Here is a 26,917-nt window from a genome sequence, read left to right as displayed (position 1 = left end):
TAGCATGACATAGGGACATGGTTAAGTCCTGTTTATGCTGCAAGACAGAAATTGCTTTGACTGTGTTGGTTCAATTGGGTTGTAACTGTGAGTTTCTCCAAGATGGTTGAATTTGTACTGTGGGTGAGTCCCAACACAAAGTTCCAGGCATGGTGGGTATTTCAGGTACTATGTGCTGAGTAACAACATGAGAGGACTCCGTGTTTCTAAAACTAAACTAGCTTTTTACTGAGAGAGGGAGACGCTGCAGCCAACATTCCAGCCACATGTACACAGACTGTCTTCTTGGTGCCTCCTCCAAACTCTTCCTTCCTACAACTCATGCTATTCCCTCTAAGTTCAATGCAGATGGCCTCAGCAGGGACCTTGAAAGAAGGTGTGAAGCCTTGAGTGGGAGAATGGTGCAGGGTGAGTGTGGTACTGAAGAGGAAGCTGGGAATCTCAGGTTTCAGTTAAATGCTATAATTGAACTATTACATGAGGAATGTAATGGACTAAATGGGACTTACTTTCTCACTCAGAGTTCCCAAAGTATCTCCTTGTCTCTCTAGCCTTCTTCCACTTGCCTCTGCACTTCCTGTTAGACACATGCAATGTCCACAACGTGGCATTGTGCCACAGGGAGTCAAGTGTAAGAACCTACAGTTACTCAACACCTCCTGTCAGTTCTCCGTCAGTGGTTCGATGGCACCTGTGGAATTGGCAAATGGCCTCTCCTGAATTGTTTTCTTTCTCTAGGAATTGCACATGGGCTGTGATGCTCCTGCACAGAAAAACGTCTCTCTTTTCCAAAGTAAATTGTTCGTAATGCTTCAAACATTGTTTTTCTACATAAATAAATAAAATAACAGCAATAAACCTTGCCAAGGTGTGCATTAGCCTATTGGGGAAAGCATTCAGCCTTCTGCCTCATAGCGCTCCTAAGGTGTGCACCAGTGCCCCCATAATGCACACCCTGGTGTGATTTAGTGCTTAAATAAGTTCTAATTCATTGGCAGGGGACATGTTGCAGAACTGGCTAACCGAACACATTGGCCTTCCCTGCTGTCCCTCAGCTTCAAGGTGTTGATGGAGAAGTGTGACAGCAATGCCCAGAGTTTCTTGGATTGAGAAAAATCCTGATTCGATCTGAAGTGACAGATCACCTTTTGGCAATGATCATGAGTCACCAGCCACAGTTAAGAAATTCAGAGCTTTTAACCCAAACCACTGTCCGCTAATTGTGCAGAGCCTTCAACCTGCACATGATGAGATTCCACAACAACTCCTTAAACCGCAAGCTTCCAGCTCAGCCCCTGCCTCTGCAGAAAGCTGAATCATTTAGGCCCTGAAGCCCTTGGGTAAAAGTCTATATTAGAAAATGCCAAAAACATCTGTGCATGTCCCCTTCCTGGGAAAGCGCCATCTGTGCTCTATGTCGCTCCAGAGAATGATCCATGACATCTTTGTCCCTCTCCTCTTCCTGGGATGGAGCTAATCCACCTGCTGCCATCCCACCCCAGGCTGCAATGCTATCAGCTGCTTCAGAGGAAGAAGCAAGAAACTCCACAGTAGACAGTTACAGGATAACCTGCCCCTGGAAAGCTTCCTCCTAAACCCCACTAGATAGAGGCTGGTTTATGCTCTGAAGCAGGAGGTTTTACATCCTTTCCAAAACTCTTGTTTAGTTTCTTTACATATTTGCTGGGCTAGCTCTGGATATTTCTATCTAATCCTATTCTGAAGCCTGCTAAACTTGTGGCCTTAATAATATCATATGGCAATAAGTTCCACAGACTAATTGTGCATTGCTTTAAATTCCCGGAAGCACTGACTGACATCTATCCCTGGAAGGTCAGCACAAAGCTCAGGCCACCTAAGGCCCCATGGTCTGGAACCTAGACCTGTAGAGCTGGCAGATCCAGGCTGCTACCCAGCAGCAGCTGTAACCACCTTGTGCTCCACTTCCCAGGACATGCTGTGGACACAGACCGTGGGAAGTTCTGTCTCAGGGGTTTGTCAGACAGCAGCCCCTTGGCTCCTGATAGGCTCCCTGCCCTATATAAACCCAAGGGGCATTCCAAGAAGTGTCCAGGCATCAGGGTGGCTCTTCTGTGGCTTGCCATGACTGTTCCTGCTCTTGAATTCCTAGTTTGACCTCAGCTTGATTTGAACTTCAGTGCCTGGCCTGGGACATCACTACGAACTCCTCTACTACTCCCTGCCTCAGGTTAGCCCCCGCTCTGACCTTTGGCCCTGACTGCCCTGGTTGGGACCTGACAGGCCTGCTCCTGATCCTAACAAATCCCCATGAGGCCCCTCAGATTATATAACCCTGAGAGGTAAATTCTTCACTTATACTGGTGTTTCTCCAGTTCACCTTTACATTCTTCTGCTTAAAATGAATGCTGTTTATTTTTGCCACTTTTATTTCTAGCAAGATCACTGTGAGGAAAGACTGATCACAGGACACACTGCAGGGTTATAAAAGATATGTGATTATTTCTCTAGATTGCATTAAATGAAGTTTCCTGCTTCCCAGATTGGAAAGTACTGGGTATTTATGCATTTATTTTCCGTCGTTCACACTGAATAAGTTTAATCATCAATGTTTCAGCTCCTCTGGCATTTCTCCAATCACATACAATTTACATTATTGAAATCAGATATTTTTGTGTTTAGTTTTCAAATATTATTTGCTTTGGGTTTTTTTCAGGCACTTTGAAAACTGACACACATTCCCAGCATTTATTCTTTACATAGTAATGTTTCTAGTTTGATTGGATTTATGAAATATCCTGCTGATGGAGGTACAACACAGCGCTGTTCATTAAAAAGATACCGTTGGGTCAAACTTGACCTAAAATGTATGTTTTGTATAATAACACAAGAATCATTTACAAAGACTGAGATCAATAGAAAATATTCCATTATTTGTTTCGATAAGCATTGTCATAAACATACAGCTAAGGTTAGCATAAAATCCCTCCTTACCTATAAAGGGTTAAGAAGCTCAGATAACCTGGTTGGCACCTGACCAGAAGGACCAATGGGGAAAGAAGATACTTTCAAATCTGTGGGGGGGAAAGGCTTTGTTTTGTGCTGTGAGGATGTTCTCGCCAGAGACAAAAGGCGAGACCAAGCAAGTAATCCAGCTCCTACTGAAATGATACATCTAATATTACAGAAATAGTAAGTAATAGCAAGGAAATGTGTTAGAGTATCTTTTGTTTTAGCTTGTGAATTTTCCCTGTGCTAAGAGGAAGGTTTATTCCTGGCTTTTTTTTTTTTTTTTGTAACTTTAAAGTTTTGCCTAGAGGGGAAATCCTCTGTGTTTTGAATCTTTTGTTACCCTGTAAAGTTATCTTCCATCCTGATTTTACAGAGTGATTCTTTTATCTGTAAATAAATTCTTTTAAGAACCTGATTGATTTTTCATTGTTCTTAAAATCCAAGGGTTTGGGTCTGTGTTCACCTGTACCAATTGGTGAGGATATTATTCTCAAGCCTTCCCCCAGAAAGGGGGTGCAGGGCTTGGGGGAATATTTTGGGGGAATAGGACCCCAAGTGGTCCTTTCCCTGATTCTTTGTCTAAAACACTTGGTGGTGGCAGCATACTGTTCAAGGACAAGGTGGAGTTTGAGCTTTGTAAAAGTTTTTAACCTAAGCTGGTAAAAATAAGCTTAGGGAGTCTTTCATGCGGGTCCCCACATCTGTACTCCAGAGTTCAGAGTGGGGAAGGAACCCTGACAGGCATGGTTTTCTAAAAAAAAAAAAAAAAAACCAAACAAAAAAAAAACTGCATTGTTTGTAACCAAAACATTACATCATTAGGCTAGTACACAGGAACCTAAAAGTAAAAATGACGAAGAATTGGCTCTAAACAAAAGTAAAATTTACTAATTCAGTGGTACTACAAGTCTGTAATTCTTCAGATCCCTTTTTGAGAAAGAGAGAACCCACTCAATGAACATACCTAGCTTCCCGACACCCCCATCACCCACCATTTGGTTGTAAGAATGTTTCACTGTGTAGATCACCACTGGTGGTCTATGGAATATTCTTTTACAACGTCTGTACCGAAGACTATTTTGACTTTGAAAGAAGTGACAACGTTTAATAAACTGTGCAAGCAGTGAGGAGTGAATGTGATTTTTTTTTTTAATATTTTTTCAGCATCTGTTATCTTAGGTATTTTTTGTAATACAGATAACTTGTTTGTCTAAGAATGTATTCTTTTTTAACCTGACGTCTTCTCTTGAGTGGGGCTGTGGGTGCCTCGGGAAAGTCTGACCTCAGATAAGGAGAGGAGTTACTAGTGGAATAGCTGGTCCCAGGCAAAGAGACTTGCAAAGTGCTGCAAATATCAGAGTGGGCCCCAGGAGAAGTAAGGACACTGGAGGGTTTCAGTCTTAGTTAAAATAAGTTACACCGAGGATTGTGAAATAGACATTGCGTTATGTACAGGCAGTGCGGTCTAGCAGAGAGATCTAGATTCTATTTCTGGTCCTGCCACTGACCTGCTGTGTGACCTTAGCCAGGCCATTTCACCTCTCTGTGCCTCTATTTACACTCCCACCTTCTGACTGTCTTGTCTAGGTAAACACTGTAAGATCTTCAGGGCAGAATCTCTCTCTTATAACAGTGCAAGCTCCATGGGGCTGTAGCTCAGTACTAAGCTTTACAATTTTACGATCAGATCACAATACACAGTCAGTGTTGCACACCCCCTTCTCTCTCTGACCAAGAGCTCGGAGAGAGAGATTACAAAGGGCTAGATTGTGACTTAGCACTCCATATGCTTTATGAAAATATGCTTATAAATGTGAATATGATGTAACTGGAATATGATTTATGCAAAAAGTCTCTTGTAAGGTATTATTGCGAAGCTTATAATCCACGGAGTGTGTTCATCCTATTTGTTTGCATGTATTATTTCTATGTCTGGAGTTAGGAGAATAAGATATAAACTTGTATTACTGATGTAAACATATTAAGTGGAAGTCATTAAGGGTGCTTCAGAATCCATGAACTGTAAATGGCTCTGTTTACTTGCAAACCTTCCTGTGTACGTGTGGGCCAGCCCAGGAAGAATGGAGGCTGGGGTCTCACAGGACACGTGACCGTGTCACATGATGCTGGAATCCATCTTAAATCTGGTACTTTTCCATTTAGAAGGAGGGGTGGGGACCCAGAGAGACAAAAGATTCCTGTCTTGTGCCAAAGCTATAAAAGGGGGTGGAGCAGGACAAAGAGGTGGCCAGTCATGAAAAAGTCCTTGCTTACCACCTGAAATGTCTGCTGGAACTAACAAGGACTGTATCAGCGGAAAGGATTGGGCCCAGACTCGGAAGGAGTCTAGTCTGTGAAAGAAGCTTATTGGAACATCTCTGAGGGTGAGATGTTAACTGTAATCAGTTTCTTAATGTATTAGGCTTAGACTTGTGTGTTTTTGTTTTATTTTGCTTGGTGACTTACTTTGTTCTGTCTGTTACTACTTGAAACCACTTAAATTCTACTTTTTTATACTTAATAAAATCATTTTTGTTTATTAAAAAACTCAGAGTAAGTGATTAATACCTGGGGAGCAAACAGCTGTGCATATCTCTCTATCAGTGTTATAGAGGGTGGACAATTTGAGTTTACCCTGTATAAGCTTTATACAGAGTAAAACAGATTTATTTGGGGTTTGAATACCATTGGGAACTGGGTGTCTGGGTGCTGGAGAGGTAACCTGATGAGCTGTTTTTGGTTAAAGTCTGCAGCTTTGGGGGCACGTCCCAGAACCTGAATCTGTGTTGCAGCAGGCTAGCGTGTCTGGCTCAACAAGGCATGGTTCTGGAGTCCCAAGCTGGCAGGGAAAAGGGGCTCAGAGGTAATTCAGCACATCAGGTGACAGTCCCAAGGGGGTCTCTGTGACCGAACCTGCCACAGTGTTGCACACCCCTCTTCTTTCTCTGACCAAGAGCTAGGAGAGAGAGATTACAAAGGGCTAGATACCATTTGTTGATAGGGCCCTTTCCATATACCGTGTATTCACACACAATTAAGGACATAAAAATAGATGTCTGTGATTCTCGTATTGTGTAATTTGCCCCCTGCCTGCCCCAGCTCCCAAGGATAACCCAAGGCTCATGGGCGGTGGGTATCATAGCCCAGGGGAGGCTCCTAACCCAGGCCGTGGTCCTGCCCACACTCCGCCCCGAGGCCTCACCCTCCCTACTCCTCTCCCCTGAAGCTGGCAGAGGCTCAGACTCAGGCCAGCCAGTGGCCTGGGGGTCAGGCTGGCGCCCAGGGGCTGGGGCAGTCCAGGGGAGCTGGAGGGGTGGGGGGCAGCAAGCCGTGGCTCCTCTGACTGTGGGGGAGCTCAGGGCTCTGACCATGGTGGGGGAGGGGCTTGGGGTAGAAGGGGGTAGGGCCGGGGGCTAGCCTCCCCGAAGGTGTCTTTACCTGCCACCCATGCCAAGGCTGGATATTACCATGAGCTACTGAGGGCTGGTCATTTTCTGCCTGGCTATTTAAATAAATTTTCGTGCAGAAAACAGTAACCCACATATGCTAGCACACTTTATCTTCTTTTTTAGCTTGCAGACCTTTTAGGTCCCAAATATTGTTTCCCTCCCACAACTTCCAAATAGGGCAAAGAACCAGCAGTTACTAATTAAACAATTTCACGGAGCAATACCTATAACTCAGAATAGCAAATCAGAGATGTGTTTATAGCATCCTTTCATGGCCACATAGATGATAGTACATTGAATCAGGTTGGGTCTTCATTCTAAACAGTTGAAATGGTGTGAAATTAAACAACCGGGAGAGTTGTATATTACACATGATACCGCTACTTTGCCTTCTAGTTCAAGGGTCTGAATGCACTTTGCAGGTATTATTGAATTAAACCTCCCAACACCTTGGGTGGTAGGTATTTTTACAGATGAGGAGAGCCCAGCCCCCATCAGAAGTGGCAGTGGGGCTGAACCCTATAAAAGGAACTCTTCTCCCAATTGTTTGTATTATATGGGTGTTGACAAGAAAACACTCAGAATAAAAGTCACTTGCCTTCCCAATTAATCAGGTTTAATTTCCGGGTACTAGTGATATCAAGACGCTACCAGTTCTTCAGCCAGCCATAGAGACTTCCAAGACAGTCAAGACCTGAATTTCTAATGTAGAAACAAGTAATAGGAGCTCTTTAAGGGTAATATCCCTTTTGGGAGAAAAAGGGGGAGAGTGCAGTTTCCAGGCATTGTTGGCTGTTGGAGCAATAGAGGCTCCAAGGGAGCTCTGGTAAAACCTTTGTGGACAAGTCAGTGTTTCCGCCTTGTAAGGTGAGTGTGTATAGTTTTAAAGGCTGGGAGTCATGTGACTTTAGCCCAAGGGATAAAAAGCAATTGGCTGCTGGATGACTGGGCAGGGCCTATGGGAGAGAATGAGCAGAACTCCACAGGGTTCCTGAAAGGCAGAGTGAGGGAAGATATATCTGTAGAGGGAGCACTACATGTGATCTGTGGCTGAGACTGGCTACAAATATTATATGTTCCTGTCTTGCTCCCTGTCTTTGTTTTGGATAAGCAGCAGATAAAACACCCCTCGCTCTAGTGAAATTCTGTGCATGACAGTAAACCTTGAGAGGAAAGTTAGAGAAGTATTTAAACAAATATTTTGCTATGTACTAAAATGGTGCAAGGAGCTTCAATTAGAAAGTTTTTAATCAAGTCATTTGGGGTTTGAGGAACATCACAGTCGAGACTTATGCGCAAGTGGGGTTATGTCACTGAAACCTATTGCTGGCTAACATTACACTAGCCTTGTAATTCATGGTTGCCTATCGTTCCTTCTCTCTATAATGCAGGGATAGGCTTTCTAATTTACTGATTAGAGAACTTGTTGAACATCTCCGTTCCGGGGCGTAATGTTATGCTAGTGAATTACATGTTTTACTGAGCATGCTCCTCATTCTTCTATTTTATTCTCCTGCTCCCAGTGATGTTAACACCAAATCTTTCATTGACTTCACTGGGAGCAGGAGCAGGCCCTTCGATTATCAAATTCTTCTTCCCAAAGGCTGCACTGACTTACTGAAATGTCCTGTAAGCCACTATGATGGTTAATTTTTATCTCCAAGCTAATTAATCTCTTATACTTTTTCCCCCCATCATCACAATGTGCAGTCACATCCAGCCAGTCTACAAAACAGGAACATTGAAAGGGGCTTTAAATTGTTGCTGTAAATTAATTTTCATGGATTTTGAAATGCATTTTCATGCATTTCAGATCCACAAATATAAATGTCCAGTGAACTCCTTGAAATATATATGCTGCAAACTTTGAAAGCGAGACTTTGAAAAAGTTCCAGAAAAAGGATACCTCAATTTCCTACCTATGACTATTCATTAGTCAGCCATGCAGACATCGCATCAGAAACTCAGTCCAATCCCCGATAGAAAGTTATCCTTCTGATGACTAATGTAACTTGTGCTGTGACCATATGTTGACCATTGATTGCTTTCTCATAGCAGAGTGAGATTAGAGCTTTAAAAAAAAAAAAAGTCAGTGGAGGACTGAGTGATCAGTTCACAGTCAGCTGACCCAGAAATGGCAGAGCAACTGCAACAGATTTTGGAAGCATGGAAGATTACCTTGTGGTGGGCAGTGTGTGTGTGTTTGGGGGTGGGAGGGGAACACAGAGGAAACAGTCCATTTTTGCTTAAATAGAGACTCAGCTATCCGTGATTTTTAGATGAAATGTAGCCCTGAAAGGATAACCCATCTGAGGAAGCATTACCTGGGCATCTGGAGACAACCTGGGCATCCCTAGGTTTACTATCTCCTATCAGGGTTGAGGGAGAAGAGGAAAAAGAAGAGACTTGCGGAAGTCTTAATAAAAGTCCTGACACAGTGATGCAGCTTGGAATGGTGCAGCCTATTATTGACGGATAACAATTGGGCTAACCATTGATGATGACACTGAGGAGTGGAATATCCCAGACTAGCATTGGGAGTGTGGAGCAGCACAGCAGTTCCCGTCAAACTAGGAAATATACCAGTGGGCAAGGAAAAGCAAGGTGCGCTCCAAATTGCATATGATGCAGAAGCCGCTGTTGTAACTCACCAGGACAGGAATTGTACCCTCTTTCCTGTCTGGAAAATGCCCACTATTGCAGGCACTACCATAAACTATACAAAGAGACAGTTCAACTTAATTGCACAGAGATCTCAATCTGGCACTAATGAGAAAGTCACTCGGGCCTTGATGCTGGAAGGTGCTCAGTGTCCCAGTATCCAAAGATGGGAATAGGAGCTGTGAGGATGCTCAGTGTCTTGCAGGACTGAGCTTGTAATATGTATAGTTCAGTCCTGTGGGGGGCCATATTTCTTCTAATACTATATCTGTTTTGTATTAGATAAAAGACCACCTTACTAGAGTCCTCCAAGCTCTTTCTGAATGTGAAGTGAGAAGAGACTGAAAAGCCAGGGTGGTTTATATATTCAGTAGTTAGCTAAACTGCTAAAAGCAACTGCTGGAAAGAAACTGATAAATCTGCTTCAAAATAATCATTTCTACATAATGTATAATTAATCTATGGAACTCACAGCCACAGGATATTACTGTGGTGAATTGCTTCGTAACTTTCAAAAAAAAAAAAAGAGTAGACAGCTCTACATAACAATAGTATCTACAATTACATGAGTGAGGGAAAGATGGCAAGGCCTATCCGTTTTCATGGTTTGCTGCATTAGCTGATTACGTGATGGGGTTAGTAACACTATCCATCCACGGTACAGCATTGCGCATTATGGAGGGTGGTGGGGAAATTACATCTTCCTCTGAAGCTTCCAGCCTGTGTGTCATAGGAGAGTGGACCTATTGGTCTCTTCCAATATGATAAATTGTATGTTTTCAAGGGAAATCAGTGAAAAATTGATACAGGCAAGAGAGCTTCAGCATTCAGTGTGAAACTGCAGCTGTGGATATCCGTATGTGAAACAAGCCGTCATTTTAGTGCCAACCATGAAAGTGAAAATCACGGCAGTTCTGATTGACTCCAGCTTATTCTGAGCAGAAGATAGTTGTGGTAGCATCTATGTCCAGTCAGTAGAGGACAGTCTGCCACTCAGAGGGAACGTGCTCTCTGTTTCCCACTTAATCCACAAAATGCTTATTGCAAACTAAATTTCACCTCTGTATGTCTTTTCTTTCTTGTCTGATTTCCAAGGAGGGTTAGGAAGGCAGCAGCTGCCTGAGTCTGGGCTGTGTCTACACTGCAAGTTAAGTTGTGACCATAGCATGAGTAGGCAGACCCATGCCAGCTTTGATGTAACTAGCCCAGGTGACAATAGTACTGTAATGCGCTAGTCACCTGAGTACAAGCCTGCTGAGGCACCAGGCAGGGTTCATACTAGGACTGGTAGATCACTCTAAGGCCTATGCTGCTGTGTTTATGCTACTATTGTTACCCATGCTAGCTAGATTAATGTTAGCTTGGATATGCTACAATTATACCTTCACTTGCAACGTGGACATACCCGGAGATGAAAAGCTGATATGGGCTGTATAGCTGGGCTTAAATGAGCTCATTAGTACAGGACACTGGTGATGCTCTGACAACATCTAAAAGCAAGCCACACTTCAGTAGGATGCAATCAAAGCAGCACAACTTGAAAACAGACCTGCAATGAATCCTTTGGATGTTAACACTGCAGATTGTGTGGGCTCTATAAATATCATACAGAAGAATAGATTCTTAGCTGGTGTAAATCTGCATAACTCTATCGTCTTCAGTGGAGCTACACCTGTTTACACCAGTTGAGGATCTGGCCCAGAATCTGCATCATGTGGCTACATGTTATTTCAGTTAGACTCTAAATATCAGTGGCAAAAACAAGCTATTTGGCGAACAGAGAAGAATATATTCCAGCTATTTCACAGCTCCCTTTTGAAAAGATTGTTACTGCCTTGGCTCCACAAATCTATTTCAAGGGTAAGTGTGTAAAAAGAAAACCTGCTGTATGAGCATTTTCCTTTTCCTCCCTCTGGAGTAGCCTGTTTTGCTTTACATCAAAAGTCAAACCACATGACTGAAACGGGACAGCGTCCTGGCCTGATAGCCCAGAAGAGGCTGTGATGCACAGCTCAGCCAATATCAGGCTTGTCAAATGATGTCAGTAACATTTTTTTTTTAAATCCATCCTTTTTCGCTGGCCTAATTTCCCTTCTTAAGCATTTCTAGTTGTTTTAATTTGTGAGCTATTGTATCATACCAAGAGGAGCACTTTGTAGCTTCTGGCATCTGTAATATTATTCCTTTACGCAGATACACAGCTTGTGCACAGGAGTCTGAGAAGCAATGGATTTACAGTCCCAGGTCCTTGGCCGTGGCAAAGGAGTGCACCGTACAGCTTGTACCAGTGGGATGCAGTTTGAAGCTAATCTTGGGTTGGCTATGTGCCAGGCTAGTGCCCCAAAGACACCCAACAGGCCGGTATTGTAGCTGGAGTACAAGGCAGTCCTGGCCGTGCTCCCTATACAAGCTGCAGGGATGGGGCTGGAAGAGGAGAAGCTTGCTGCACTGGTTCTGCACACTGGGGTGATCCTCCTGTGTCAGCTTTAGTACTGCTTTGCATCCTCCGCATGGAGCGGCCACAGTGTAGGGGAGAATCTGTGACCAGATCGTAGTGTGTACGTCAAGGTGGTTTCAGTCTACGTTGCTTTGGCTAGGAGGGAGCTGGCAAAGAAAGGAACAAAAGCTGCAAGCCCCAGAACTGGCAGGAAAATGGGGTCGATGTAAGACTAAATCAGGCAATTAAAAGACTAAAACAAAAACAACACAACTTGTATGTTTGCGGCAATGAGCAGGAAAATGTATTATGCATTTTAATTCTAGATACTGATAAAAACGAAAATACCAATGAAACTAAATGTACACTTGCTGTGCTCAATCCTGGAAGAGCCGCAGCAGTTCCTGGCACGTGGGGCTGGCTCCAGCTCCCTGCTCCGGGGATTGCAACCCAGTGCAGAGAGTCACAGCATCACTCATGTTTGGCCCGTCCACCCCTCCATTGTGAAAGGGGCCAATGGGCCAAATTTCAATGAACGGTGCTGCGACCGAGCGTGTGGGGCTGCAGTGCCACTCCGCTTTGGCCCAGTGGCTCCTTCATCAAGGGGACACTGAACCAAACCTTAGTGGCACTGTGATCTAGCCTGCCAGGTTGCAATGCCACTTGGCTTGGGAGCCTTCTCAAATGGGGAGTCGGGGGGAGGGGGGGCAGGACAAAACTACCCTGTCAATGGTATGCACTGTATGTAATGTGCATACAGCTGCAGGCAATCTGCCTGTGCCAATGTGGATTTGAAAACATTTCACCTTGACTTTGAAGGGCCAAATTTTGGCTCCTCCTATGTGTGTGAGTAGTCCTACTGGAATCCATGGGACTGCTTACATAAGGGAGGTGAGCACGATTTGAACCACAGTGGCTTCTACTTCCCAGATTGCCATATGGTAGCCCTGTCATCTTCTATACTTCAATTATTTGTATTACAGCAGCACCTCAGAGGCCCACGTAGGGCTCTGGGCCCCATTGAGACAAGCATTGTACAGAAACAACTATCCCTGCACTGAAGAGCTCACCATGTAAATAGCCAAGGCTAGCAGAGGAAATAGCAATCAGGTGACGTGCCCAAGGTCACGCAGTAAGTCAGTGGCTGAGCTGGGAATAGACCCTCTGTTTCATGACTCACAGTTTAGTGATCTAGCCATAGACCCCACTGCCTCTCCTCACTTCCACCTGCTACCCACTGAGTCAATGTATGAGAAGTTGCTACAGTGACACACTGGAGACTTGCAGGCCTGTCACCACAACCCTGTTTCCTCTGATGGGATAGTTCAGCAAACGCCAGCTTTCTTTAAGAATCTATCCCCAGCACCTGCTTTCTTCAGAAGAGACTGTTGACAACATCTTTGCACCGAGGAAGGCAGCTGGAGGCAAAGATTTTCCTTTCAGACTCGCAGACCCAGCTGCAAGATCTTGGAAACAAAATGGGTTTCTTATGCATTTCCCCTGATGCTAAGGCACAGTAAAATGTGCTCTCCTCAGGGAGGTCTTGAGCTCAATTAGGGCTGTTGAATTTCCTTCCCAAGCGTACATTGCTGTGATTCAGATGCTGAGCAATTCCTGACACTCTTCCCCTGGGAAGGAAGAATCCTGTTTGTATGCAAAGGGAAGTTCCTCCTTGTTTGGATTTTCCTTTTGCCAGCCTATCTCCCAAACCAGAAAGCAGCGTGAATCTCACTGCACCCCTATACTGGGGTGAACTCCTGGGCGTCGCTCATGGTAGCATCCTCCAATGACAAAATGCATTGGTGTCTTAGGATTGTTCTTCCATGGGGACCAAAAGATAAAACTGTATCTATGAATCTTGTGCTCAGACCCATTGCAGGAAACCAGCCCCCACTGGAAAGGGGGAAAACACAGGTGAGCACCAGCCAAACCACTGAATCATGATGTCTCCCAGGGAGCTGATTTAAGATCAATAGTTTTAATAGCACTGCTGCTTAGAGAGGACTGGAATTCTGCCTTGGGCCTGATTTTTTCAGAGGTATTGAGCACATGCAGGAGTTCTGGGGGCTGACAACACCCCTGAAAATCAGGCCCCTAATCGGGAGGATGCCTTTGGATGCTGAAGTGGACCTTCTGTGTATCTGAGTCCCATGCTGATTTGTCTGCTCTTTTAACACTTTCCAGTCTTTCCATAGCTGCTGGGAATTGTTTCAGCTGTCTGGTCCTGGCTCATACCACACCAGTGACACAAGCAGAGGAATCAAGCCAGGCATCTCCTTACTGCCCCGGGCACTGGGTCTGCAGCAGTTGCAGTCCCTATTCCAGTGCAGCTAGTGCTGTTAATGGGGAATTGCTTCTTGGTCTGAAAGGCCATTCACTGAGGGCATCGTGATTCAGAGGTGTTTCTTGTAAAACTATGAGGAGTGCAGCTACAATAGGGGACCTGGGAGCCAGGACTCCTGGGTTCTATTCCTGGGTCTGTCCCTAGACTTATTGGGACCTTAGGTTAGTCATATGGTATCTTCTTTGCCCTTCCATTTTCTCAGCTGTAAATTGGGGCTAATACCTACCCAATGGAGCTGTGAGAACAGTGTCTAAAATGCTTTGCTAGCCTCGGATGAAAGACGTTCTAGAAGCACAAAGCATTATGCTTGATTATTGGTATTACTTATTATTATTTGTGCCTAGAGCCCTCCACCAGAGCAGGGCTCCATTGTGCTAGGTGCTGCACAGACATGTGAAAAAGACAGACCCTGCTCCAAAGATTTTACTATCTCATCTGTCCTCACAACACCCCTGTGAGGTAGGGCAGTGCTCTTATATCCCCATTGGAGAGATGGGGAACTGAAGCCTGGGTAGACTGTGGCTTGCCCAAGGTCACACAGAGCAGGGACTTGAACTTAGTCCCAGGCCGGCACCCCTAAACACAGGAATATGTATTATTAATCATACAAATTAATTCATTAGTTTCCTTTGCAGCACATGGGCTCCCCCTATTAAAACATAACAAACTAGCAGCCAGAGCCGCGTAGGCATACTAATAAATGGCAAGTATTTTATAAATGAATTGGGGCCTTTGTTTCTTTTCTAACGAAGTTATTGGGTTACATTTCTCCAGTCTGGGCTTATTTTAATCTTTTTATTTGACAATGAGATCCAGTCCTTCCCCCATTCTGTTAAACAGTGTTGTTTTAGACAGCGCCATGGTTTATGGAATGTAATAAACACTGCTAAATATTTAACAGCACGTAAATATTTTAGAGAGACCCAGGAAGGGTTAGGGATGGAGTTTAAGCTCTGTGAGGCATAAAGAAGACAAAGGCTTGGGCCACAGGAAGCTAAAGAAGAGTGCTGAAAAAGAAAGAGTCTATTGCAGGGGGGAAGAATATATTAATCTTAATTCTTAGCAGGATGGTAGCATCTAGATCCCCAGTGTACTAGGTGCTGTACGAGTGCAGTGACACTCAGTGCCTGTCCCGAACAGCTTGCAGTCTAACTAGACAAGACAGACAAAGGCTGGGAGGGGACAAGCAGGCAAAGTTGACTTACTCAGGGTCACAAAGTAGGTCAGTGACAGGAGCAGAACCCAAGTGTTTTGACTCCCTGCCTAGTACCCTGGGCACTAGACCGTGTTGCCTCTCAAGGAGCCTCTCCCTCCTCTCTCTCTGTGTGTTGGAGGAGGCCCTCTGAGCAGGGACTGCCCCCTTTCTGCATAGAAAGGAGACTGTCAGCTGCAGAGCACTGTCTCTCTTTTCCCCCCCAGACCCAGCACAATGTGCTCCGTTGGCCTGGGGGGCTGCCCAGGGAGGAGAGATGGGCTGAGCCAAGGTGAGTGTCAATCTCCCTCTTGTGCCTGTGGAGTTTACAAGGAACGGCTAATATGACCTGGGTCTATAGTGTCTTTTCCACACAGCCCCCTCTGCAACAGGGGTTCCTCTTAATGGGGAATCCCAAGGTAGGTGTGGCCAGGAGGAGTCCCTGCTAGGGAGGCACTAATGGAGCTGCTAGGGACCAGAGCTGTCATAGAGCCTCTATAAGGATGGTGCTGGCCTCCCACTGACCCCTGGGATCTCTGCAGACCCCAGAAAATTGGAGGGCCTGTGGGGGGGATGGTCTGTACCATGACAGGGTGCACACTCCATATCCCTGCCTTGTGGAATGTGTGAGGGAATCTCCACGAGAGATGTTTGCAAAGAATTCCTCTCCTGGCTCCCATCCCCTGCATTTTACCACATCCAACACCATCATTTCCTATGACCAAATAAGGCTTTTTAGTTATTATTGACCTGAGTCTGCTTGCGCTTACACATGCGCAAGTCAGGCTAACTCCACCACGGTCCAGAACGTGATGCCAGTGGGAGAGAGATGAGAACCAGGCCCGCTGGTTTAAATGGCCATACAGTGGACACCTTTATATACCGAATACTGTTTATTCTAACTGCCTCTGCACCACAGATGTTCCTGCCACTTTGAAATGGTCCCCCTTGCCCCAAAGCGCTTACAGAACCGCTATTCTCCTCTATTGTTTGGGGAAGTATTAGAAATCAGTTACCTCCCAGCCAGAAGAGACTAAAGCTTGCAGTGAAAAGAGAGGAAGGAAGGATGCTACCATGCAGTCACCCCAGACTTATCCAGGTTGAAGAAGAGATGCTTGGACAACTTCCCCACCTTTGTTGGCTATGCTAGACAGAAATGTAATGCATTAACTAGGATTAGAAGCATATGTAGGGTGATCGCATGCACAGAGTTGGACTGATTTCTACATAAGGGGGGTCAAGAAGGAAATGCCCCCTTCCCTGGGGGACATTAGTAGGGGCCTTGGGGTTTCACCTTCCTCTGGAGCATTGAATTGGGATCATGGGTTGGGCATATCCCACACCAGCAATTTCCAGTGTCAACAAGGGGCCGTGGGAATTGCTGGAGCTCTGGTCCTTCCCATTTTTTCTACATTGTTCCCTGTCATAGTTTTCAGTGGTTTCCATTTCAACGGCGGTTTCTCCAAAGCCCCACTAATGGTACACCCAGAGCAGTGTAAGGACAGCATCTCCCTACACTGTTTGTGGGCCTGAGTCTACACTCTGTTACCCCACTTTATTTCCACTGAACTAAAACTGGTGCATCCAGGTGGAGAATCAGGCCTATCTGTCTGTGATGTACCCAATAGCTGCTAAAGTCACATTACCATCTTGTGCTCTATCGATTGATTGAGATAATTTTGTATAAAGGATTCAAAGGTGAAATGCAATGGAAAGACAAGCCAGCCTGACAGAAACTTTTAGGTCTTACTCACATATTGCTGAGAAAAATCTCCTCGTTTAGGTTTCTGAGTGACCTTCATGGGATGGGAATTTTGCTTGTGGTCATGTGCAGATACTATCACAATTGAAGTGAAAGTAGGAAAAGGGAAATGTTAACATCTTGTTCAGGACATGGGATTTCACAAGCTGTGGGGTTCTGAGAAGAGATCATGTGATTCAGCTGCTTTTGCAGTCCAGTCATCTCCACCACTAAGAAAACCCTATTTTTAAAACTCAAGCGATTAAAATAACAAAACAAAGAAACTCTCCATCTCCTTCCTGTTCGTTACTTACAAAACTTAGTCTCTTTATCTTAGAAGCTTATTTACATAATGTAACAGATTTCAGTGGCTCCCCTTCGCTGGTTGCTTTGATTAATCAAAGCGCAGCCCGCTGGGATTTTTAATTGCTGGAATTTTCTTTGAACTGTGCTGCAATGGAGTTTTTACTTTGGGCAGCAAAGCACTTTCTTATTTCTTCAGTAAAAATGTTTCAGAGCTAATCTTTTGGTCAGGAGATAGGTGGCATGCACTCACCATTAGTAGGTACATAGATGAATAAATATGGGCAGAAATTCACTTCACATTAAACAAAAAGGAAAAAAAGAGGGTCGTAGCTGTGATTCACTGCCAATATGAATGTGAACTAGAGGGCGCCATGTTCTGCTCACCAAACTGCCTGTGATGCCACAATCCCAATGGCTTATTTTGTAACTGTCGGGAAAGCAAATGTACTTTAAATGGAGGGTGGGGGCGAGGAGCTGAGAGATTCATCTTGGATACAAAAAATTCTTTAAAGCACCTAAGTGATGTAGGCTCTAGACCAGAAGCTGGGACTGGATGACAGGGGATGGATCATTTGATAATTGCCCTGTTCTGTTCATTCCCTCTGAAGCATCTGGCACCGGCCACTGTTGGAAGACAGGATACTGGGCTAAATGGACCAGTGGTCTGAGCTGGTATGGCTGTTCTTATGTTATTATGTAAGCTCCTAAGAGAAAAGCATTTCCCTCTTGCAATAACAGGGTTCTATCAAATATAATCTCACAATAACCCGCCATGCAGGAGATTAGAAAGGTTGTGTGCATATGGATGTCATAGATGTAATTAAAATCATGGGTTAGTTAGTAAAGTCTCACTGGGAAAATCTGTAGGAGAAGGTTCTGCAGGGAGGAAGGAAAATGCACCAGGTTCCCCTTGCAGTGTTCTCCCCAAATCACTCTGTCAGGGATTTGCCCCATGCACAAGGACCAGGCAGGCCATCCACGGATCCTGAAGGATAAGGAGAGACCTGGGCCTCCCACTGACACTAGGCCTCCCTGCCCCCAGGCAGCTGGGTTCCAATGGACCCACACTACCAGGGGTATCTTCCATCAGTGGCTGCCTCTGGAACTCACCATGAACAGGGCTTCCCCAGCCTGGGGGAAAGGCGGGGAGATCAGCATAAAGCTGCATTAACTTTTACATGATTTCCCTATGGATTTAGGGGTGGACAATATATACACCCCAACCCATCACCCCCTAGCCCTGTAAAGGGCTTTGCTCAGGATCCAGGGAATTCAGGAAGGGGGGGTGCTGTGGAGGCAGCTGATCCTCCCACCTTTCTGGCTGTAGTATGGTGAGTGGAACTGGAAAAAGAGGTTTGGGTTTCAGGAGGAGACCAAGTTTGGTGGGTCACCAGAAGCTGTGGAATGCAAGCTCAGGACAGATTGCTGCTAAACAAACAGAGTTCTCTTACTCTACAGGTAATACTGCCTTCTATGCATGCTCAATAAAGAGCTCTTTCCTACAACTCTGCCTGTCTGCTGTATCCCTTATGGCTAAGGAAAGACTGAGAGAGCTTCATGTAAATCTTGGTCGGGCTAGTTGGCCCCATGCTTTGATAAATTTCTTTTCTAGTGTCACATCCTAGATCATTTAACACTTGAATGTACTTTTCACTATCTATGCAGTTTGTTTACATTTGACTTTGCACTCTGCTGGAGATTTAAACTAGACCGGTGGGTTCAACTTTGGTTTCTCATCAGCTTTGCTTCCTGGTTCTCGTGCCTTAACAGGTTGCTGTTACATGGGGATTACCTATGATAGAGGGGAATGATTTAATTAAAAAGCAAACACACTCTTGTCAGCTGGATGCTTGCCAATTTTTGCATTGTTTTGTTAGTGGCGCTGCACAGATCATTTTTTTTGCTCTTGACATTGGTTGTACAGTTTGTCCTTTGGTAGCATTGCTTTGCCTTTTTAACATAAAGGAGGTGATGGGGAGCTGTGATATAGGCAGATCCCCTTCACAGCTGTTGGTTTTCTTGTCTTGACACCTCAGGGTGTGGGCCATGGGCGTATCTCTCATTGCAGCCGCCTCATCCTTCTGCATACAGAATTGCAATCAGCTGGGGATTAGTTAGAAGTAGGCTTTGCCTCACAAGTTCTGCTTCTTACAGTATTACATATACTGTGCAGAGCTAGGCAAATGCCACACAATGTTTTGCTGAGTATTAACTTGAAATGAAAACTGAATTCAATTGAGTTCAATGGAACCATGTGACTAAGGCAAGCAGGTATGGCTTTTAATGTCTAATATTTGAGGTCTTTTCCATTTGTTTTTAACTGAGGACTTCGTTCTGAGACTCACACTCAATTGCATACTATTGTGATTTTTGTATAGGGTCTGTTTTCATATAGTAATGCCTGTTTTGGAATATAAAGGAAACGTGATTTCACTTAAATTAAAAAGACTCACAAATATCTCTATTCATTTTAGATTTTATAAAACAAGCCCGCCCTTCCCCCTTTATAAACAAAACTGAGATTTGGATCCTACGCAAAGTGGACAATGTTCCTTTAAATATACAAAATGCTACTCAAACACTGTGACTCAGACTACACATACATTTCAGAGTACATATAACATTACAAACAATTCAAGGTGTGTTTTCAACCTATTATGGTGTTATCAGAACCACTTCATATGGGTGGGTGCATAGCCTTATACCTCAGCTGCATTATACCTGCATATATTATACACATATATATAAAGAAAATTAAACTTGGATAGGGTTAATGGCCTGATCCTGCAATTACAAAGTGTGGCCAGAGCCGTGCTGAGGTCAGTGGGACTTGCCATGGTTGTGGAGAATGTTGTAAAATGCATGGTTGTAACAAAATCATAACCACCTGAAAATCCGCACCTAAGGAGGATGCTCCACAGTAAACTCAAGTGACTGGTGAAGAAAGGACCCAGTCGACAACAGTACGCATCAAAAAAAGACACTCTAGCCCTAATCCTCCAGACAAACTCAGCTGGGCTTTGGCCTGAGTAGAAGACTACAGGATTCAGCTCCACAAGTGAAAGAATGAGTATCAGCCTTTACCTGGCATTTCCTTTCTGTTAGTTTGTATTTTAAGCAGATACAATTTTTCTGATATTGAAGAGCAAGTGTTTCCTGTCGGGTTTATGAGGGCCATTGCTTTACCTGAGAGAGGAAGATAGTCTCTTGAATACACATTTAGTTAGTTGTTTGGAACACGTTATTTACAGAAAGCAGCACTGTTCTGCTCTTTATTGAAGACAGAGTCAAAGAAGCCACAGAAACTATGGGCCAAATCCTGCTTGCCTAGCTCATCTGATTACTCCCACTGACTTAGTGGGCTGGCTTCCATGAGTAAGATGACCAGGATGTGGTCTTAAAAGCCCAGTTCTGTAACCTTTGCTCACAAGAGCAGTCCTTACTTGCTATGAGAGTTCTCAGCCCTTACTCATGCCAGTAATCCTACTGGGGTAAGTATGGGCTGATGGTTAAGTGAGGGTTGCAGAATTGGGTCCAAATTTATAATGTATTCATAGATTTTTTTAAGGCCAGAAGGAACCTATATGACCATGTGATCTAACCTCCCACATAACACAGACCAAAGACCCTCCCCCAATAACTCTTGCACCAAGCCCGGAACTTCTGATTGAGCGATAGCATATATTTTAGAAAGATACCCAGTCTTGATCTAAAGACTCCAAGTGAAGGAGAATCCATCACATCCCTATATAAGTTGTTCCAATGGTTAATTCCCCTCACTTTAAAATGTGAGCATTATTTCTAGTCTGAATTTGTCAAGCTTCAGTTTCCAACCACTGGATCTCATTCTACCATTTTCTGCTAAAGAGCCCTTTATTAGCAGCAATCTCTTCCCTGTGTGGGTACTCATAGACCTTGATCAAGTCACCTCTTAACTTTCTCTTGGATAAACTAAATAAATTAAGTTTATTTAGTCTCTCACTAGAAGGCATGTTTTCCACACCTCATATCATTCTTGTAGCTCTTTTCTGAACCCTTCCCAATTTTTCAACATCCTTTTTGAAGTATGGACACCAGCAGTGGACACAGTATTCCAGTAATAGTCTCAATAATCCCATATACATAAGGTATACCACCTCTCTACTACTATTTGCTATTCCCCTGCTTATACATCCAAGGATCGCAATTGCTCTCTTAGCTACAGCATTGCACTGGGAGCCCATGTCCAACCGGTTATCTACCATGATCCCTAAATGCTTTTCAGAGTTGCTGTTTTCCAGAATACAGTCCCCCATCTTATAAATATGACTTACATTCTTCATTGCATTTTGCTCTGCTAAAACATATGTTGTTCAAATGAGCCCACTTTACCATAGCTGACCTGGTCCCATCAGTAATGACACAAAAATTGGTGGAGTGGTAATCTGCAAATCGTACTAGCAATTATTTTATATTTTCTTCCAGGTTATTGATAAAGATGTGGAATAGCAATCGTCCAAGAACAGATTCTTGTGGGACTCTGATAGTAACATCCCCACTGGATGACAATTTCCCATTTACAATTGCTTTTTGTGATCAATCAGTTAAACAGATTTTAATCCATTTAATATGGGATGTATTGATCTTTTTTTTTAAATGTTGATTTTTTTCATCAGAACGTCATGCAGGACTAAATGCTATACCGAAGTCCAAGTACATTATGTCAACACAGTTACCTTTATTAACAAAACTTATCTCATCCAAATACCATAACAAGTTTGTTTGACAAGACCTATTTCCCATAAAACTATGTTGATTAGCATTGGTTATATTATCATCTTTTAATTCCTTGCTGACTGTATCTGATGTTAGTCTATCCATTATTTTGCTCAGGACTGATGTCAGACTATAGTTTCCAGGGTCATCCTGTTTACCCATTTAAAATATTGGCACAACATTTGCTTTTTTTCAGTCCTCTGGAACTTCCCCAATGATTCAAGATTTGTTAAAAATCAGCTATAATAGTTCTGAGCGCTCCTCAGCAAATTCTAAAAGAATATTTTTGGGTGCAAGTTATCCACTCCACTTGGGTGCAAGGTTAAAAACATGTAACCTTAATAATTGCTGTTTAGCATCCTTCCTAATTACTGATGGAATAGAAAGTATTTCTTTATCATTGTAAGATATGAATACATCCTCAAGATTCTTTCTGAATGCAGAACAGAAATATTGACTACTTCTGCCTTTTCTGGATCAGGATTGATAACTTTACCATCTTGATCTAGTTTTTGAGTTATGCCATTACTAGAATTCCATGTGTTCCTGATATATTTAAATAACTTTTTCTTGTCCTTTAATCAAACTGGCCACAGATTAATTAACTGATGCTTTTAGCTTTCCTTATCAATCACCTGCATTTACTAACTGCCAATTTGTATTCATTACTATCAGCGTCCACATTTTTCTATTCGCTATATTTATTTATTGTTGATTTCATATTTGGTTTATGACTGCAGCATTGTGAGGGCATTTGTTTTTCACTTAATAAAACATTCTTACACAGTTTCCAATTATTCACATTTTTATGTTTAAATATTTCCTCCCATCCAATTTTGCTCATAATTGTTTTCAGCTTTGGAGAATTGGCCATTTAAAAGTACCAAGTATATTATTGGTGAGGACTATATTCTGTTTGCACATAGAAAAGGAAATGAAATTGTGATCACTTGCACCACACAACAATCAGTTTTTAGTTTGGTTATCAATTCATCTTTCCTCATCAGAATGAGGACTAATACTGAACAACTAAGTTAGTTGCATTATTTTGTGTATTCGAAAGTTATTGATAACTTTTAGAAACTCCAAGTATGTTTTACCAGCGTTGACATGAGACCTCTAGCATATATCCATCAGACTGAAATCCCCCATGATATTGCACTTTTTCTTTCCACACATTATTGATAGATGATTAAGGAGCTGCTCTTTCTGTTCCTTGTTCTGATTCGATGGTATATAGCAGACCTGCCCCCTCTCCCCAGGACCCTGTCTTGTGATTTATCAGTTAGTGCATTGATCCATAAGCATTTCAGGTGCTGTCTTTCCAAACTGTCAGTAATTCTAAAGAAGGTAATACATTCTCTCCCCTTCTGTCCATTCTTTGTTCTAAATCGGGAGTTTCCAGTGATTTCAACATTTCAGTCATCTGAATCTCCCACCAGGTTTCACTAATACAAATCAGATCAAATTCCTTTCAGAAATTAGTGTTTCTAATTCCTTTTTTTTTTGTCACCCAGGCTTCTAGCACTTAGTATTTTAGTTGGCTCTCTGTTTAGCATTCTGGTCTATCACACGCAAGAGCTGGAGCTGACACCTTGGTCCAGTCTCACATTTTCCAGTCAGATAGGAAATGAAAATGCCACAGAGAATAAGTTCCTAGGAGAGAGAATCCCCCAGAGAATAAGTGGCACGATACACTCCAAAAGGCATCCTAGCCACATGTAAGGCCATGTTTAGTATTTGTCTCTGGTTGTGTTGAATCAGGGGAAATTAAAATGGGAGAATCCAAGAGCTTGAAAAGATGCACCAAGAAGAATAGAAAAATAGTACGTAATGGTTCTCATTATGGTCTGTTGTGTAGGTACAACCTGAGCATTGGTTCCCACCCTTTCTCTGCATGGTAAAGTGGTATCAAACAGTTCTCAAAATACTTTTCTGCCCTGCACAATGGCTTTGCTTTGAATTTCTTTACACATTATCTTAAATGTTGTTGTTTAAAATAAGATCCAATCTGGTTTTATGGGTAGGTGGATCATTTCAAAGGGAATTTTTGTCAGTTTCTAATTTAAATGTGATGGGGTGTGTGTGTGTGTGTGGGGGGGTAATGAGTGTGCAGATCTCTCCAGACCCATATTTAAGAACTTCGGGGCAAATTAAAGTCTAGGGGAGGATTTTTGGACATCAGAGTTGTATACAGAGCCCTGTGTAAATAAAGGAAGATCTAGTGGATTCTTACTCATCTCTAGCTGTATCTATGCATACAATTTATACTGAATTAAAATAGGTTGTGAATAGTACCCACATCTATTAACCTGACTTCACTCATGTTTATCCCTTCGGGGAGACAAGGTGGGTGAGGTGATACCTTGTATTGCATCGACTTCTATTGGTCAGAGAGACAAACTTTGGTGCTTACCCGGAGCTCTTCCTCAGGTCCTTTTGGGAATATTATGGGGCTTTTCTCTAGAGCACTAGCAGGAACTTGTTCAGTTTCATTAATCCCTCATTGAGATGTTTAGCTACAATCGTGTGTAATCAGCCCTTAAAAATACCAAGGCTTCCTAGCTAACATGACCTTGTCCCCTCACTTCCCGGACCCCACCAAACTGAGTGTGCTTCAATATATCACATATCGGGCTCACATATCAGGCTCTTACTAGCAAGCAGGACATTTCAGCACCTTCACCGCGGACAGCGCCCAGCCCTTAGCATTGATCTCTCACCTACACCTGGCACTTGCTCTCCTACTGGCACCAAACAATAGCCGCTGACCGCTCTTCTGACACCAGCCAGCAAGCAGTGAACCCATCCTGGGCACGGTGCTCCTAGACTCGGAGCAGCGAAGCCCCCTCCCTTCCTGCTGCCAGCTGATCCCACATAGCCAGGGAAACCCACTCCCAGCCTAGTGCCACCAGCTCTGAGCCAGGCAGGGCCCCTCTCCCATCCACCCACTCACCCCAAATCCTGTGCTGCCATGAAATCTTCATCTGACTGACACCGAGCCCCTAAAGAATCAACCAATGCCACATCTCCTCCTGCCCACTCCCACCCCCAGGGAGATCCCCCCCCCACACACCAGATTGCTCCCCCTGCCCATCCCACTAACAAAAGATCCCCATCCCCAAAGCCCTTGCAGTTCCCAACCTCAGCCTAGGCAGGCAGAGCCTGGCTGCCCCTGGCACTGATGGCCCCTTGCCTGAACGAATGCCTAACAACGAGCCATTGCACCTCCATCCTGCCCTGGGCGCTCTCTCACCAGTGACCTCTGCCATGGTCCTAGCCCTGCCAAGCCAGCCACGCAGGGCAGCCCTGCTCGCTAGGTGCCCGAGTAGGGTGACCAGGTGTCTGGATAGTAGGGGCTTTGTCTTATATAGGCAACTATCTCCCCTGAAAATGTGTCCCCATTTTTCACCCTTGCTATCTGGCCACCTTAGCCCCAGGTCCAGGGCTGGTGCAATCCAGCTTCCCTGCGCCCCGGGCATGTGGCCTCCCCGCAGAACAGGCCGGCTCCGATGCAGCCAGCATCCTCCCTGATGGCCCGGCGCCAGCAAATTCAATCGCACTGAAAAATACAGGGGCGGGGATGGGGGGGGGGGAACTCACCGAACATCTGGATGTGCCCCTTGGTGATGGGGTTGAAGCTGCCGCAGGACAGCAGGATAACGTGGGTCTTGGTGGTTTCGGTCATGGTGCTGCTTTTCTGCCAGCTCGCTCCAGCCTCTTTTTGTGTCTCGATGTGTCTGCAGAGGGAGGAGGGAGGCGAGGCGCAGCCGGCGCTGTGGGCTCCAAGGAGCTGAGCCAGACGGAAGCAGCATCTCTCCCCTCCTCCCTTAACGCTTTCAGCGCCAGAGAGGGGCTGCTGGAGACACACACACAAAAGAGAGGGGCTGCTGGAGACAGACAGACACACATACACACTCTCAGCAGAGAGGGGCTGCTGGAGACAGACAGACAGACGCTCACACCCTAGAGAGGGGCTGCTGGTGCCTGGAGATATACTCACTCACACAGGCACACCAGACAGGGGTGCAAGCACCTGATTCACATTCACATACACACCAGAGAGGGGCAGCTGGAGACTGGATCACATTCACATCCAAAATTAGCTGTCGCACCAGGATATTTCTGGAGCCAGCCAAATTAAAATGCCTGAATAGAGAACAAGTCTAGCCACTCCTACTACCCTGAAACTCTGGACCCTGGCACACCCCGGTACATCAGCACCACAAAACTCAGGACGCAGCACATGACTCCTTCCAGAGCCATACAATTTTTGCCCTTGCCACCCAAAGAGCATGGTATGAGTACAAAACAAGTGTAGCCGATCCTGCTGCACTAAAGTATTCCAAACTGTGATGTAGCCCAGTGCATGAATGCCACAAACAACCCAACAAACTACATATCTGGCAGCTGGATCTTCAAAATGTTTGGTCACAAACCCCAGTATGTACAAACTAAATAGAAAACAGGGTCTAGCCCCTCCTACTTTGCTAGGAAAATATGGACCTTGATGCAGCCTGGCCCATAGCCCTGGAAAAACGCACATCTATTACCTAGCAAGATCCAATGGTTGGAAGCAGAAGCTAGTCCAATTCAGACTGGCAATCAAGCATAGATGTTTAACGGGGAGGGTAATTAACCATGGGAACAATTTACCAAGGGTTGTGGTGGATTCTCTATCACTGGCAATTTTAAAATCATGATTAGATTGTTTTTGGAAATATATGCTCTAGTTTAAAAGGAGTTATTCTGGGCAGGGTCTGTGGCCTGTGTTACAGGGGAGGTCAGACTAGTCACTAGATGATCAGAATGGGCCCCTTATGGCTTGGAATCTGAATCAATGGATCCTGCCAATTTTTACTCCAAACTCTACTGTCTAAAGGGGGGGGGACATAGCAGTTCCCAGTGCACCAACCTCCGCCCCCTGACTCCTGTTGCACACTGGCACAGCAGTACCACAATAATATGTATGTTATTTATTATTTGTAGTACAGCAGCACCTAGGGGCTCAACTGAGATCAGGGCTCCATTGTACTAGGCT

At 44.3% G+C, this 26,917-nt stretch overlaps 1 protein-coding gene across 1 annotated transcript in view; it reads right to left on the bottom strand.

Annotated features, from left to right (window-relative positions):
* NMNAT2 (nicotinamide nucleotide adenylyltransferase 2) overlaps positions 1 to 25,838 on the bottom strand; it is an 86,428-nt gene extending 60,590 nt beyond the window's left edge. Inside the window, exon 1 of the mRNA XM_005290742.4 lies at positions 25,480 to 25,838. Within this exon, the coding sequence (XP_005290799.1) occupies positions 25,480 to 25,564 (85 nt within the window). The 5' untranslated portion in view covers positions 25,565 to 25,838. The remainder of the gene's footprint in view (positions 1 to 25,479) is intronic.
* Between the last annotated feature and the right edge of the window lie 1,079 nt (positions 25,839 to 26,917).

This window comes from Chrysemys picta, chromosome 8 (genome assembly GCF_011386835.1).
Source record: "Chrysemys picta bellii isolate R12L10 chromosome 8, ASM1138683v2, whole genome shotgun sequence".
In the NCBI taxonomy this organism is placed as follows: Eukaryota; Metazoa; Chordata; order Testudines; family Emydidae; genus Chrysemys; species Chrysemys picta.
The sequence above is the reverse complement of the archived record's forward strand: the minus strand, read 5'-3'. Positions and strand labels throughout refer to the sequence as shown.